The following is a 16988-nucleotide window of genomic DNA, read 5'->3' as shown; positions in this document are numbered from 1 at the left end:
GACAAAAAGACGCACTCAGCAAATGTTCTGGATTTGAGTTAATAACAGCGCTTTACACAACCAGTCATCCACACACACATGATGGCAGCTATATTGTAGCCACAGCCACCCTGGGGCGCACTGACAGAGGCAAGGCTGCCGGACACTGGCGCCACCGGGCCCTCTGACCACCACCAGTAGGCAACGGGTGAAGTGTCTTGCCCAAGGACACAACGACCGAGACTGTCTAAGCCGGGGCTCGAACCAGAAACCTTCCGATTACAAGACGATCGTGGCCCCACAGCCACGATCGCCCTCCTTTGTCAAAGCAACGCTGAGGATGTCAAAACGTCAAAACGACCACATGTAAGCGACATGTCATCACTGTATTGTGTTGATTGTACGTTCAGACCGAACTAATAGTGAGTGCAGTTCTTTAGGAAGATAGTAGGCATGTTTAAACTCATAATTCTGCTAACTATTGCAAGCTTTTATAAAAGTCACTGCAATAATTTCAGTATTTTCACACAGCATACGTTCTCTAATTCAGCCTGCGTTTTAGCCAATTTCTGTCAGTACACCTATTAAGAAGGGCATATGTTGCGCTACATTTTTGAATTTAAAGGCCAGTCTTTAGTTTCTGTGTCCAACGATAAACAGGTAACGAGTGCGGATTTTGGTTTTTTAGCTTGTTTTCAGAACATCTACATAAAATGTTGTGTTTCAGTGCAGCTATGTTTCAGACCTGGGAGCTCTGTCCTAAATGTAATTATTATAACTTGTTGAATTTTCAGCCATTTTTGAATTGGTAGTTTTCTGATTTCCCATAAGTCCTCCTGGCTTGCTCCTTCCACGCCAGCAAACGGGCGCAGTGCCGTCATGCTCCAGGTTCAGTTACAGAAGCCAAGACAAGGGCCTTCTGCTGCCCGGTCCATACAAGATACTCAGTTTACATGTGGAAAAAGGTTTTTCCCTCCTTTCTTTGTGCAGTTAGGGAAAGGAGAAATCTATGACAATAGTTAAATGAGAAACAGTCACAAATACATATGTTGGGAAATTGTCATCCACCTGGGATCTACACATACATATTCTCTTACCCTAACCCAGGGGTGTCCAACTCCAGGCCTTGAGGGCTGGTGTGCTGCAGGACACACCCCTGCCCTAACCCAATACCCAACTTCTCACTGTGGCTGTAGCAGGCCATCTACTAATGGGAAGGTTGCTGGTTGGATCCCCAGCTGCTCTGGTCTACATGCCAAATATCATTGGGCAAGATATTGACCCCAAGTTGCTCTCGGTTGCATCCATTGATGTATGAATGTAGATAGAAAGCGCTTGTATGGGTGAACGAGGCACTCTGAGGTAGAGTATATAAGAACCAGTCCAAATGTGCTCTGTGGGACTGGGCTGACATGCAGGTAGAACAGAAATTCTTCAGCACTTCTGGAAATTTGTGGTGGAGACGCTGTGATCCAAGTTCTCCAGTGTGGTGCTGAGAGCTCCACTCTCCAGAAGCATTAATCACAAGCCCGCTGTCCCCCGACTGATTACCTCCCATCAATCTCAGTTTGCCAAGCCCTCCAACAGGAGAAAGCCTTCACGAAGATCTGATTAAAAATGTAACTGACTCATAACAGGAGCGCACGACCGGTCTCTGAGTCGATGCTCTGTGACAGAACAAAGGCGAGAGCACAACTTATCTGCTCATCTCCAAATGTACGTTCATGTGATTATGCAGAAATCCAGGTCTGATCCCACTGAGGAGACCTGCTGCAACTGGGAGGTCTGGAAGAGAACCAGTGGAGGTCTGTCGGCGTGCGTGCATCTGTGTGTGGTACTGCAGACAGGAGGGGGAGTGACTTTGAGAGTGTCTGAGAGGCACATCCTGCCTGCAATTAAGGTGGAATCAGAGAGAGATCTGTGCTGCCTTGATAATGAGCCTCATCTGAATTATTAACTAGAGCTGTACCCCCTGGACCTGGACTCCCATCAGCCCCAGCCACACCACAACAACAGCAGATGCACACATGTACACACACAGAATCTTCAGATCCATACAAACCTCTATTAAATCCATTTCGGCATGTGCAGGAACTCCAAACTAATCCCATTTGCAAAGAAAATAAGGGCAACACATTACTTGGAGTGGTCCTCATAAGGCATTATGAGGCATCAAAAGCTCTTATAAACTGAGTGCATAATGATTTATTAAAATTGATGCATAGTATAATGAGTACAATATGCAGAAAGTTGGGGTGAATACTTTATGAGGCAACTCTCTCATTAATCACATTAAAATTTAGTTCAATTTCAGATGCATGATTACATTAGAACGTTTTCTCTGTGATTCCAGTGGGATCGTAATCAGTTTGATGCTGCTGTGAACTGATGGACTGACTGCACACTAGCACCCTGTATTATGTTTCGCTATGATGGTAAACCTAAAACTGGTTTTAGTTTTTAACGTCATTATGGGATAATTCACCGACTGGCTGGAAATTTCCTGCCGTTTTCATACAGCTGTGGGTGTTTTAGCGTCTTAATACAGAGCTCTTCATGTCACATTTCAAAAAAGAAAAATGTCATTTTGTAATAAACGGAGGAACATTGGTCGCAGTGCATATCCACAGATCTGTGTATGGATCACACATCAGCGGGTTGCCAACATTTTCTTACCTTAATTGATTTGTATGAAAATTAGAAATTCCAAAAATTTGAAGTCCTGATGACCAAATGAAGCTCTGGCTGAAAATTGAAATACATCTTTAATATGAATATTACTACTACTAATTATACTTATTATTGCTTTGTGCTGATTGTTTACAGCTGTCTAAGCATCGTGAGACACGTGCCTGGAATCAGAACCGTAAAACAATTTAAAAACCAAAACGATTAAATAACATGTAAAAATATAAAAACAAATACTATATTTAATACTAAATATATTCCACTATTTCTTGTGTTATCTTGAATTATTTGATCTTTTATTAAAAATCCTGCGTGTTGTCTCCACTGTCCCACAGATGGTGGAGGATGAGGAGGGTTTCTTTGTTTTCTTCTTTTCTTGTAGTCTCTTTGTCATTTTTCATACTGTAATTCAGATTTTTTTTTTTCCTTTAGCCATGGTGATTTTTTATTTTTTTATTTAAAATGATCAATCAAATATTTTGGAAAGTGGCCCCTCTCCTGGTTTCCTCCGTGGACCTCCAACACTGTTATTTAAGTTTCTCCAGTGTGATATTTTCAGTGTTTTTGCTTTAGTGTAGTTGGTGTAGCCTTCTCTCTTAAATTATCATCAACCGCAAAAGAACAAAATTATTCAGCATCTGATAAATCTGACAGTGATTCTACGTGGGAACTATTTTTTTCCCCCACACATGTGTTAGTAAATCAGGCACATTGTCTCGATGTTTGCAAGAAAATGTCACAAACTGATCCAGCTCCAGATCTCCTTCTGTATCTGAACATTTGATTCATGCAGGAGGAGTAACATTTAAAGAGCAACATTTAAAGAGCAACATTTAAAGAGTAACTGTTGAAGAGTAACATTCAAAGAGTAACATTCAAAGAGTAACAGTTAAAGAGTAACAGTTAAAGAGTAACAGTTAAAGAGTAACAGTTAAAGAGTAACAGTTAAAGAGTAACAGTTAAAGAGTAACAGTTAAAGAGTAACAGTTAAAGAGTAACAGTTAACAGTTAAACACTTTCCTGTTCTTAATTTTCCTCTGATTTTCCTGCCACCCAGGCAGCCATTGCTCTGCTATTGAAAAACCAGTGCTTTATTTTCCAAGCACCCATGTTTGTATTGGGTCATCAAGCCAGACGGCTGCTGTCCTTATGATAATACATAGACATTAATGGCTGTCTGGAGTGCTAGACATTATAAATGTGAAGATGAATGATCTTCACTGGACTCACTTTCCTTAGTAACACTCAGGGTACATTTACATCTATTTAAATGAAGATGTGTTAATGAACAGATATAACTTTTTTATTGACTCAAGTCACCATCATCATTATTATTGTTATTTTATGTATTTTAATTATGGGATGACCGGAAATGTCTGTCCTGCATTAACTGTGTCATCAAGACTTGATAACAAGTGGAACAAATGGCTTTACAAAGCTAAACCTTACTGCTATCATGCAAGAGAAGCTTTGCATGAGACACATGTGTAAGTTATATGACTGAGTCTCATATCATTAAACCAACGGAAACCAGCAGGAAGGTGAAAAAGGTCAGAACAATCGTAACAACACGTGAACTGAAAACAATGGCTGGCTGCAGCAGCAGATGATGATATATAACCACATTTCAAAAATGCAGCAGCATTGATGAAAGTAGCTAAAGTGAGTAAAATCTCTTGGGGAAATCTTCTAAGGTATTGTTAGTAACGCCCCGACTTTACACGCTGCTGTTATCGGACTGTTGTCTGGCGAGGCCTCTGCTCTGCTCATCATCTGAGCCAGAAACTGGAACATTTTGAAGGTCTGGTAGACAACACAGGGAATGTGTACTGGGTCGGCATTTTACGACACCACCAGGCACGATTCCCAAGATCCGCCTGCCTCGCTGACTGTTCTGTGTCTGGACTCTGTTTTCTCTCTGGAATTTCTGTCTGAAGACAGTTCCTTAACAATTTATTCCAGCTGATTGAAGTGTGAGGGCTGAGAGCAAGAATATTATGTGCTATTCCAACCACTATGACTCATTTAGGCAGTGAACACCCCGCCTCCACTGCTGGTGCATCCCTTGTTTACATCCCAGTCCTTCTCCAGATTGAAGCGATATCTACTCAGATGCCTTTTGTAGAAACTGACAAGGCAACTGATCCCTTTGGACCAAACTCAGCTTCCTTCCCATTCAGGCCCTCACCAGCTCTTCCCAACTGTTTTCTCTCCATTCACAAGACTGATCAGATGAGTTTACCACAGTCTCAGACTCAACCACCAACCCCCCTCGCCTTCCAAATTCCTCTTCTCGTTCCACGCCCCCAGTTAACCCAGCCCCAGGCCTGCCAACTCCAGAGCTGCCTCTCCTTCTGCTGTGCCTTTGTGATAATAACAATAACTGTGTAGTGGTGCAGAGGGCTTTCTGTTGAGCTAGCGCCAGGCCGGCTGGCACGGGGAACCCTCTAAGCTTGTTTCACCATCTCCAACCAATTCCCCTCTGTCTGGGCTGGCACTGGAGCATCACAGGCATTAAGGCTGCTATCAATGTGCTCAGCAGCAGGGGCCATCAGCACCACTCACGCACTCGCTCTATCTCTTCTCTTTCCACCTCTCTCTTCCTCTCCCACTCAATATGGAATCCAGTTCAAAAAAAGGCTTTATTGGCAAGACAAATAATACTTGTTCTTCTCTCTTTTCTGCTTTCTCTTTCTCATCTCATCACCTTGTTGTCCTTCTCTATCACCCACAAGTGGATTCTCAGCAGAACACGGTGACGTTCCTCAGCCCGGGCAGTAATACAGCAAGTGCTTTATGATCCAGATTAGCGATAAAGATTCACTTTTGCTCTCTGTAATCAGGGACACAGAAGATAAGCTAATCTAAAGTCAGTTTGACTGTTTTAATGCGGACATCATTTTGGATTAAAACTGATTTCCAGCAGGTGAAAATGCAGCCCAGAGGAAAGATTCAATGGATGTAATTTGCTTTATTTTCTTGTCTGCAGGAGTTAAAACATCATTATCAATACTTTTGTTGTGAGTTCTCTCATAAGTCACCGTGTTAAAGTTTTTCAGTTTAATCTGTGTTACTGGAAGGTCACTGGAATAAGCTGTAAAATTCCTCCTTGCCTAATGATCCTCGTGTCTACGTGCTTTCAGACAGGATGCTGCATATGGACGGATGACACGATCGTGAGCTACTTTAGTTACACCTGTACAGTCTAAAGCAACCCAGGTTTGCCTCATTTTATCAAACACTGTGTTCATTTTACTGAAAAGATTTTGCTTTGGTGTTGACGGCATGGGTTGGAATTTGTTCTCTAAAAAATATATTCTGTTCATATGTAAATAAAAAGAGCCAAACGATGCGACTCCACCTTTACAATTGTCCCCAGTGACAAAAATCTAAGATACGTATATCTTCATATTCACTAGCTGGGCCCACGTCCTCATTTTAGGTTTGACAGCGTTTTAGTAGGTAAAGGTGAAGCTTGGACATGAATCGAGCTGCGGTTTGGGGAAGGCCTCGAAGGGGACTGGCGACGGCTGCCAGGCCTGGCAGATCCCCGTGTACTAAATAGAAGTGAAGAAGTTAAAGAATTGAAAACAAGGACAGAGGGAGGGGCACGTAAACGAGAATGAACAGCTTGCAGAACTGGGGGAGCGTATATAGATGAGACCCGGAAGGAGCATGTTTGGAGGCGTGGCCCTGCTCCTGAAATTCCAGTACATTATCTCCAATTTTCATCAAAGGCTGAAAGATACGAACTGAGGAGCTTAAACTGAAACAGAATCCAAATTGTGCTGTAATATATATGTAATATTTACATATTAGTTACTGTCCTCGGCATCGTACTGTTTTACCCGACCATAACACTGGAAACACAACCCTGTGCTCAACCACGCTGGTATAGTAAACAAACCTGATGCTTCCCCTACATCACGTCAGGTGTTTAGCAGAGCCACTCCAAATTCAGAAGACCTGGAGCTTGTTCTAACATGAAAAGCATAAATATAACTGCATCCCATTTCAAATAGCTAGTCCTAGTACTAGTTATTCTGTGAAACCTGCTTGGCTTTGGTGAAACTTTGTGAGGATTTTTAAAATGTGTCTCATCAGGTTCAGGTCAGTTCTAAACACGTATTTGATCTGCGTTCATGTGTAGATTGCTGGGGAAATATGCCTCCCCTAAACTGAGTTCACTAATGAAACTCTACAGTCGTTCTGGTGCTGAATATACCAACGGAAAGAAACACTATAGTCTCTCATGACCAGTCTCTCATGAGAGACAGAAAACAAAAATTAATACATATTAAGTTGCTGCTTGTCTTGTGTTCATGTCATTTTATCGCAGTCTGATTACCACAGGCATACACCCACAATGAACCTCTAACATGCTTCTTCGTAAAGCCTTCAGGTAGAGTCAGATCGTTGCTGCCTACCTGCCTGCCTGCTGCCCAATCTGTGTGCAGTACAGCCTGCAGACAGGCCACAGCTCAGCACATCCATTCCCACGCAGAGCCACTTGTGAAATGAACATAACAGTGTGTGCGTGTGCGTGTGTGTGTGTGTGTGTGTGTGTGTGTGTGTGTGTGTGTGTGTGTGTGTGTGTGTGTGTGTGTGTGTGTGAGACAGAGAGAACGCACCCCCCTCCCCCGTCACCACCAGCAGCACCGAAACCACCCACAGAACTGAACTCACTTCATACAGCCAAACACAGCCTCCCACCTCAGAGCCAATAACAAACATGGCTGAAACACTTGACCACAATTACTGAGCCACAGTCAGAGAAATCCATACATAGTCAGCAGTGCAACCCTGCTGCCACACACACACTGCCTGTGTGTGTGTGTGTGTGTGACAACAATCAAAGAAATCCACATACGTATCATTGGAGACAAGCAGTGTGTGAAAGCATCTGATTGGCTGCTGTGGCCTTAGCACTTCACACTTAAACGAGTGAGTGACACCTCAACAGTGTTTGTCTGAAGGGTGCACGGGAAGCTGCTGGCCTAGATATGGAGACACAGCCCAGTGGCAGGGCTGAGCAGCAGCTCTCAGACGCAATTACACAACAGCTCTTAAAGACTTCTTTTAGCAGCAAGACTTTGATTGGATCTTATTTCCTTCCCACTCGTCCCATTCATCCAGCCAGTCATGTACTCACAAGCCCCAACCCCTCAGTGTGAGGGTGTACACATATTCTACTGAAATGTCGGTGCCTGCGTACGTTTTTAGGTATTATATACCTATAAACACACTGCGTTAGAAATTTCATTGAAGCAGTGTGCACGTCTCTCTCTTACTCTCTTTTGTTGATGAGACTTATTGTGATTGAATCAAGTTGTTGTTTTCACGCAGGACTTGGAGTCCGTCTCTGCACCAATCACCTATCTTGCCACACCGGCCAATCAAAACCTCCAAACAAAGCTTCAGTGGAGGTCAGCCAGGGATCACGCTGAGCATCCCCCGGTCAGCAACAAAAACAAGACTCAGGGAATTAAACCCTGTCATATCCAGTCTTGTTTATCATTGGTTTACGTTTCTTTGTTGTTGTTCTTTCACATTTTTACGTGGATTAATCTGCAACTCGGTTATGTCCAGTTTTCAGCTGGTATAGAGTTGAAGCTTGAAGGAAAAAGTTAGTCAAATAAGAAGAAAGACGCTCACAAAAACATTGTAAGAATAGGATAAAATGTCACACACATATTAATCCCACTATGACCCTGTTTCCTCTTCTTCTGCATGCCTGATACAGTATCCTCTGGGTGACCCACTAAAGCAAAAACACCATGGCAACAAACCGCTGCTTTAAAAAGCATCCACATTTCTCCTCCACCTGTTACAAACAAGACTGTCAATTGACTGTTATGGGGATAATTTTTTCAGTTGTATATTATTAATGCAGCTCTGAGAGGGCTTTAAAGTTTATAAAGAAATCATTCTGATGATGTCGTAGTGATGTCATCAGAATTTTGTAACCATAAAGTCAGCGTGTACACAGTAGAGATGTTTTCCGTTAGAGCCTTAACGATGACAGAAGAAAGTCTGTACGTCTCATCCTCTGTAGCTTTAATTATGAACTCTTTGATTTAAAAAATAAACTTCCGCTCTCGCTATATCTGTATGTCTACTGCGAGTCCCCACTCTTTCTGTGGAGACTGTCATCATGTTTAATAAATACATTGTGTGTTTTCACGGCGCCTGTGAACCTGAGTCAAGATGGGAGAACCTGAGGCCTCGTCCGTGTTCTGTTACAGTTAACAGTGTGTTTCACTTTTTAAAACGCTCATAAATTGCAGCACTGACCCTTGCATCCCACTGAGGGAACTCCCACTGAGACCATAAAACACAAGTGGAGACAGAGCAAATCAGGTCTCTAATGATGCAAATGTTCTTGTTATTTACGATAAAATGCAGTTCCGTTACTTTTGTGTTTAATGTAACTTGAAGCCCACTTTGATGGTTTATTGACAGTCTCCTGTTGGTTTGTAAACGAGAACGTTGTCAAACAGTAACTACGAAGGAAAAACCCACATGTGAGGCGTGGAAACAAAAGACTAGTAATCCTAACACAGAATAGGTGATAACCTTAAGTAGATTACAGCTAGCAGTCTATGAGATTACCCTCGTATTAATTTGAATGATAATCTGTAGTTACATCTGTTTGCTGTGACACCCACTGTCATCATCTCTTGTTATTACCCTTTAAGCCCCTCTCCTTGTGCCATGCTTTCCCACAGCCTGTGCGTAACTCGGCGTGCGCGCAATGGATAGTAGGGGGCGGGGTGGCTCCAAAGGGTTTATCCCCGTCACGCAACCGACGGCATAGATGACAGAAATCGGACAGGAGGCTCACTATGTCCCCGATGTGACCGCGGGGAAATACAAGCTTACGAGAGCAAATGCGTCACTGCTCGCCTACCCGGGAGGAACCGTGAAGAGGGGAGTTTGGGCTCCGTGTGGCTTCTCCTGTTTGCACACGCTGGAATTCCTGAATCCAATGAACCCAGTGAACCCTTATCCAGCCACGCTCATTGCCCCTGCTCACACACTGTACTGTGGAGTGACACGAGGACACGCCACTGACATAAATTGCTGGAACCAGGGTCAATTATGTGGCTTTGAGATATGCAGGAAAGGGGGTGTGCTGCAGACACAGCTTGAGGCTAAACATAGTGTAGGCTAGTATTGCACTCAAACCTTTGCTGTGTGGTGTCAGAACATTCTTTCATGTGGCCTACCTTCCACCCGGCTGAACTGTTGCTGTCGCCTTTATCCTTAAAATAAGGAACAAAGCGAACCATCCAGTCGTATATCTGGGACAGGGTGAGCCTCTTCTCCGGGGTGCTCTCGATGGCACGGGTGATGAGATCTGCATACGACAGGTTTCCCCACGCGTTCCGTCGGGAGGACTTGGCTTTGCGTAGCTGGCCGGCCACGTCGAGGGCAGCCCCGGACATGCAGGCGGGAGCGGCCACGACCGGAGCCGGGGCGCCGGCCGGATGCTTGATCTCGGCCGGCGCGCCGCCTTTCCTCTCGCCCCGGCACGCCGGCACGTTGTACTGCTCCACTTTGACTGCCGCCAGGGCCAGACCTCGGCTCGCCTCCTCTCCCCCGGGGAAGTCTTCCGGACACGGCAGCGGCCAGGTGCACGACGGCGGCCGAGCGTGAGGCTCAAATTCCGAATCGATGTCAACCTGATGCACATCCACGCCGCTGTTCTCCATCATCATCAGCATGATCTCCCGCTGAATAGATGTCAAAACCGGGCAAGGTCACAGTAACAAAACGCGTGTCAGTGTTGACGTGACAGTGAGTGAAAATGCCCAAACTGTCCAAACGGGGGTGAAAAGATGTATTTGTACAGTTTCACACACAGGGATTATCAGCAGCTGTGTGGCATATTATCATTCTCCTCAGCGCAACAATGTGGCATCACATCAGGACAGATGAAGGTGTATCCAAGGCATCAAAAGCAGTATCAGTCTCTCTTCCATGTTAATTGCACAACACTGGCTGTGTGGCTGCATGCACAACCGAGTGACGGTCAAACATCCAGTAAAAAAGCCAGACACACTTGGAGAATGTCTCTGTTCGCGCTCCGGCTGCAGCAACAGTTGATCCTTGACAGACGAGGTCCAGAATTCTTATCAAACTCCCCCCAAATTAATTGACTTCAGATTTTTCTCCAGGCTCTGATCCCAGCTCTGCTGGCGCGTTTTGGCAGGTTGGCCAGTGAAACAGAGCCTATTTACTCCTTTAGAAATCAAAACAGGCTCTCATGAATCATTCATGTGAAGCCGTAAATTTCCAGATGAGAGAAAAAAAGAAGCCTCTCGTGGGTTTGTTTGGGAGCATCCTCTGCCTCCTCTCCGCGCAACCTGACTCGGTGTGGTTTCTACCTTTGTCTTCAGCTTTCCGTGCACATGTCACATGGGTACCGTCTCTCTGTCTGTTGCTCTGCCTTTATTCTACAAGTCTGTGTGTCTCTGAAGGCTCCAAGCCACTCAACTGTAGCCTGGAATAAAGTGGAATAAGTGCTGCTTCCATATAATTGGACGCCGCCTGGATCAAGTCACTCCCTCTAGAACAGGTTTCCAGAGAGGGAGGAGTGTGTGTGTGTGTGTGTGTGTGTGTGTGTGTGTGTGTGTGTGTGTGTGTGTGTGTGTGTGTGTGTGTGGTGAAATTTCCGACAATACTCTAAAAGCAACCCTTTCTATACAGCAGACAAATTCATTTATAGACTTGTATTTTAAAATAGTCACATTTTTTCTAATTAAAGAAACAATTGAACTGACGGACTTTTTTCTAATCCCACTACAAAGTCCGTCCATCAGAACAAGCCTGTCTAGAAACTTCTGCCAGGTTAATGTTTGAAAGTCCGACTGCCTCTTATTAGGAAAGCAAAACTAATAATTTACCAGGAGAACACAAACTAGAACTGAAATCATACGTATAATTAATATTTTCTCCCATTTGTTTTGCATTATTATTTTTGTAGCTTCATTCAGTGAAGTATCTGAATGAAACCTCCATCCAAAGGATGCATTTCTGGGTGTAAATGTTATGAACTGGTCCGGTTTAAACACGGTCTGAACTGAAGATAAAATACTGCGTTCACCTTGCAAAACGCAGCTGATGTTCATCTTTTCCTGATGAACCCTGCTATTGTTTTGCATTTTTTAAATGTGGCTACAAGAACGATCGTGGCCATCTTGTTATTGTGTGATTAGTGTTGATTGGTTATAGTTAAAAGATTGTTATCAGTCTGCTTGTTAATAGAATAATAGAACATAATGCAGAAAAAGATTAAACACCAAGGTTTGTGTTCGGTAATTAAATCCCTGCAGTAATTATAAGAGCAGCAAAGGTTGTGTAGTATGTGCGTGTCATTACGCTAACATATCTGCTTGCCTTCTTTATTTGCATACTTTCCTCCCATCGTAGCTCCTCCCAGTGTGAACGTAAGAAAAGACGCATCTGTCCCAGTATCTCAGTCTGGGACTTTTGGCTTTGCCACACACCTGTGTGTGAATGTGTGTGTGAATGGGTGGATGACTGGATATGTAAAGCGCTTTGGGGTCCTTAGGGACTAGTAAAGCGCTATATAAATACAGGCCATTTACCATTTACCATTTGCCGTGGCGTCAGTTTGCACAGGTCACGGAGGGGCTGTGGGAATACAGCCAACAGAGATGTACACGCAGCCAGTCCTCAAAAAGTCAAAGCATGCTGCCCAGTAGCAATACTGACACTAAGTGCAGGTATTTGAAAAAGTCATGGCTGGGGGCGGAGTTAATTTGAACAGATAGTGGAGATCAGCACAGCGAGGAAGAAGCAGATGAAACATGAAACATCAGAAAACAACAGCACACAGTGGCTGCACTTGTTTCCAAGTCACTACAAAGACTTTATTTATTCAGTCTTCAGTCTTCTCCACGGCAGCAGCTGAGACCAACCACAGACGCCATCACGGTGATGTAGATATTTTGCTGTCATCTTGAAGCTTTGAGATCAGGAGGGTTTGAGACCAGAATATGATGAGCGACAGAGGAGCCCACCCACTCCCAGAGGTCCTGGCAGAGGGTCATTCTGGATCCGGAGCTGGCTTTAGGTTTCCGACACGGAAACCTTCATGCCGTCTAGGTTCAAGGTTCAAGGTTCTTTATTTGTCACATGCATAATTATACAAGTATAACACACAGTGAAATGTAGCCTGACACGCTCCTCGACATGTGCAAAAAATTGGGGGGGGGGGTAGAGGAAGAACATTATATATATATATATAGTATATACACTGGGTGAATGTGCAGTAGTAGCAGCAAGCAGGTGAATTCTGTACATTAATATGAATAGACATCTGACTATTTTACAGGATAGACAATATAAACATATTTAAAATTAAAGGAATTGAAATGTACATTGTGCCTTGGTTTAGTGTCTGGAAGAGTCCTGTCTCAGTCAATTATAGATGATGTGAGAGGGCGGGTGTGTGTGTTTAGGGCCCGGATGGCTTGGGGATAGAAGCTCCTCTTGAGTCTCTCTGTCCTTGCCCGGATGATGCGGAACCTTCTCCCAGATTGCAGAAGTTGGAACAGTTTGTTGCCAGGATGGGACGGGTCCTTCAGTATCTGCGCTGCTCTAGTCCGGCATCTCCTGGTGTAGGTGTCCTGAAGCGGGGGGAGAGCAATCCTGCAGCAGCGTTCTGCTGTACGGATCACTCTCTGGAGAGCTTTTTGGTCCTTCACACAGCTGTTCCCAAACCACGATGTCATGTTCTGTGTGAGGATGCTCTCCACAGCGCCTGTATAGAAAATCCTGAGGATCTTTGGAGAGACCCTGAACTTCCTCAGTTGTCGTAGGTGATACAGGCGCTGCCTAGCCTTTTTGGTCTGGACCTGAATGTGGGCAGCCCATGTCAGGTCTGAGGAGATGTGGACACCAAGATACTTGAAGGACTGCACCCTCTGCACTGGAGCTCCATTGATGATGATGGGCTTGTAGTCTCTGTGCTGACTCCTTCTGAAGTCCACCACCAGCTCCTTGGTCTTGCTAACGTTCAGCTGGAGGTGGTTGTCCTGGCACCACTGATGCCAGATTCTTCACTTCATCCATGTAGGCCGCCTCATCGTTGTTGGAGATGGCACCCAACACCACTGTGTCGTCAGCAAACTTCACAATGGTGTTGGAGCCATGGGTGGCCACACAGTCTGAAGTGTAGAGGGAGTAGAGCAGTGGCGAGAGGACACATCCCTGAGGTGCTCCTGTGTTGATGGTGATGCTGTTGGAGAAGCACCTGCCCACCCTCACCACCTGAGTTCTGCCAGTGAGGAAGTCCAACACCCATGCACACAGACGGCTGTTAAGTCCCAGATCCCTGAGCTTTGTGAACAGTCTGCAGGGCACTATTGTGTTAAACGCTGAACTGTAATCAAAAAACAGCATTCTCACATAGTTACCCTGTTTCTTGTCCACGTGGCTGAGGGTGGTATGCAGGACGTGGGCGATGGCATCCTCTGTGGATCTGTTGGATCTGTAGGCGAACTGCAGCGGATCTGTGGTGTCTGGGATGGAGGAGGAGATGATGTTCTTCAGCAGCCTCTCAAACACCTTCATTACTACCGAGGTCAGTGCAACTGGCCGGTAATCGTTCAGGGATGAGGGTTTGCTGTTCTTGGGCACAGGGATGACCAACGTTAGCACCAACATGGTCTGTCTATTTATTTTTGGCACTGCAAGTGCCTGTACACAAAGAACCCTGACTACTGCTCTGTGGGATGCTGGGACACTTTGCATTTTAATTTCATTGTATCTTCTACTGCGTTACATTTATCACATACAACAGTGCAAGAATCTTAAGAGGTAACTGTGAGCGGTTATTTTATTATCTGTTAACCTCAAACACACAGTGTGAGAGCCGTTCTGATTCACTGTGTGAGGATCATCACCTGCATTTCCTCACAGTGTGCTGTGCTCCTCGTCTCCTTCAATGAAAGGTGGAATCTTTCATTGTGGCAAAGGCGACACAATTTCTATCCCAAGAGGATTAAAATAAAGAAAAGCACCGAGTGTAGTTTTACTGTAAAGCAAGGTCGAGGTGGGTGAAACACTGGATTTTAACACAGGAGAGCGCTGTGCATGTGAGTGACTGAGCAGAAGAAGAACTAAGGAACGGTTTCATCACAGCCACCCTCCTCCTCATATATCCGTCTAAAAGTAGACGGAAAATGCAATGAGAGAGTGGACAGAGGAGCAAATTCTTCTTGTTGACAAAGTCCAGATGATCACAGTGTTGTAATTTAGGCTTGTGAGGGCCAAAGGAGGACGCTTCCAAGTCTCCTCGGTGTGTTTCTCACACACTGCTGTCTCTGGGTGGCTCTGAGTCCATAAAGCTCGCCCCATCAATGGCCGCTCTGTGTCTCGTAAGCTCCTTTGGAAACCCCCAACGCTGATAGAGGCTGCCACTCTCTGTCAGCCGGTTGTCAGTGACAACCATAAACCTCAAATGCACATAAATGGAATGCTTTCACGAGAACTAAATGGACCTATCAACAGAAAGAGAGCCAGCGATCAGCGTTTGTGTGTGAGAGAGTAAAGGAAAAATGAGAGCGAGCGAGATGCTGTAAATGGGAACAAAGAGAAAATTCAAAACACATGGCTCTGCGGTTTTCCGAGGAGATTTTTATGTGCCACAGAGAAGTTGTAACAGGAATGCGGTGTAACTCCTATCATATGGAATGAAAACACTGAAGCAGTGCCAGCAGGGTGGATATAGTGTGGTCTGCTGTGGCTTATGGCAAAGTCCTCGTCATCACGACTAGGTGATGTACTGCCGCAGCGTAAACACGAGAAACATGAGTCACACGGCCGGACGCAACGTGAAGGCAGACAGGGAGTGGATTTGTTGAAGACGCTGTGGCAGCTTGTGGGAAACATGAAGAGACTATAAGTAGAGGATAAACACTCAGCTCGTCCAACAAACACACTTTATGTCATTGTTTCGTTTCAGCTGTTATTTGTCAGATTAACCGATTGTACACGGTGGATTCATTTTTATCCATTATCCTTCTGTTTTCTCACCATCTAATATTCATGATATGCATATTGACTGTGTGTGTCACTTCCCTCACTCTGCCCATTCTTATTGATCTCAAAGTCCACTGATCCCCAAACTAATGAAAGGCAAACGACCTACATCGCTCTCATTTAAAGCAACGCTCCAACACAGTCAGCGATGAGGTGTGCTCTCTCCCAGGGTGTCAGGTGCTGCTGTGCTGTCTCAGTGAACATGTGCGTGATAAGGCCGTGCTGGTGTTTAAGTCCAGGAGATCCTGTTGATTTTCACTTGTTGGATGGCTGTACTGAAAGAGTGATGCATGACACTCAGGAAACGAGCATCATTTGGATAAAAGTTCATGTTGGCTTCTTTAAAATGACGCTGAAGATTAGCTGGTGCATTAAAACGTTGTGCTCCACGTGGGCGCTGAGCCCAGTCAGAACGGAGATTTATGCTTTACCTACCACAGACACCAGCATGTATCCAAATCCCAGTTCAAACACACCAGTTTTGTGTTTTTCAGCAGAAAAATGTCCAAACTTGTTTCTTCAGATGTTTTAAAAGAAACATCTTTTTGTTGCCAAAGTAACGACAGACTATGAACAGGTGTGACTTTTTATAAAATGCTCTTTGGAGTTGGAAAGGTTGAGTGAACAAAGATCAGAATTCAGGATTTTTCATCGTGACATTTAATCAGCTCAGTTTGTAAAAAGCTTGTTGCTCATTTTCTTATGACTTTAATGTTTTAAAGTTAAGCAAACCTAAAACGTGCACTGGCACTTTTACCTTCACTAGCTGACAGTAAAACCATACTCACTCTATATGTATATATATGTAGGGTCGACCTTACACGACAAAGCGCCCTGAGGCGACTGTTGTTGTGATTTGGCGCCGTATAAATAAGTAATTCTTTTTGTTCTCCTGAACATTTTAAACCAAACTAGCTTCTCTTTTTACAAACTGGTGGCTGCTTATGTTCGACTGGCATGTTTTATTTTGATAACAGTAGCACATATGAAACCAGCTGTGTGCCAATGAAATCTGATCAGGTGCTGCTCCTGAGGGAGGCAAAGAAAGTCAGTGAGGTGCCGGGACGACTCCTGTGACTTTGAACTGTTGGGCATTAAATGCTTCTAAGGGGGAATTCATGCCATGGGCCAAAATCAAAATAACAACATAAAATGATCAAATAAAAAAACTGCCTTGAAAAAAAGGACACGTACCAGGAGGCCAACAGCCTCGGTGCCTCAGAGCACCTGGGCTTTGTCTGTGGATA

General features: G+C 44.5%; 1 protein-coding gene across 2 annotated transcripts in view; it reads right to left on the bottom strand.

The window, feature by feature from the left end:
- Positions 1-12139, bottom strand: part of foxo6b (forkhead box O6 b) — a 42559-nt gene extending 30420 nt beyond the window's left edge. For both annotated transcript variants that reach the window (XR_005691675.1, XM_040002620.1), the window contains exon 1: positions 9897-12139. Coding sequence is in view for 1 of the 2 variants with exons in the window: in XM_040002620.1 (XP_039858554.1) it covers positions 9897-10394 (498 nt within the window). In the remaining variant the exon portion in view is untranslated. The remainder of the gene's footprint in view (positions 1-9896) is intronic.
- Between the last annotated feature and the right edge of the window lie 4849 nt (positions 12140-16988).

This window comes from Simochromis diagramma, unplaced genomic scaffold (assembly GCF_900408965.1).
Source record: "Simochromis diagramma unplaced genomic scaffold, fSimDia1.1 OVJJ01000449.1, whole genome shotgun sequence".
Taxonomy (NCBI): Eukaryota; Metazoa; Chordata; class Actinopteri; order Cichliformes; family Cichlidae; genus Simochromis; species Simochromis diagramma.
This window is presented reverse-complemented; position numbering and strand designations above follow the sequence as displayed.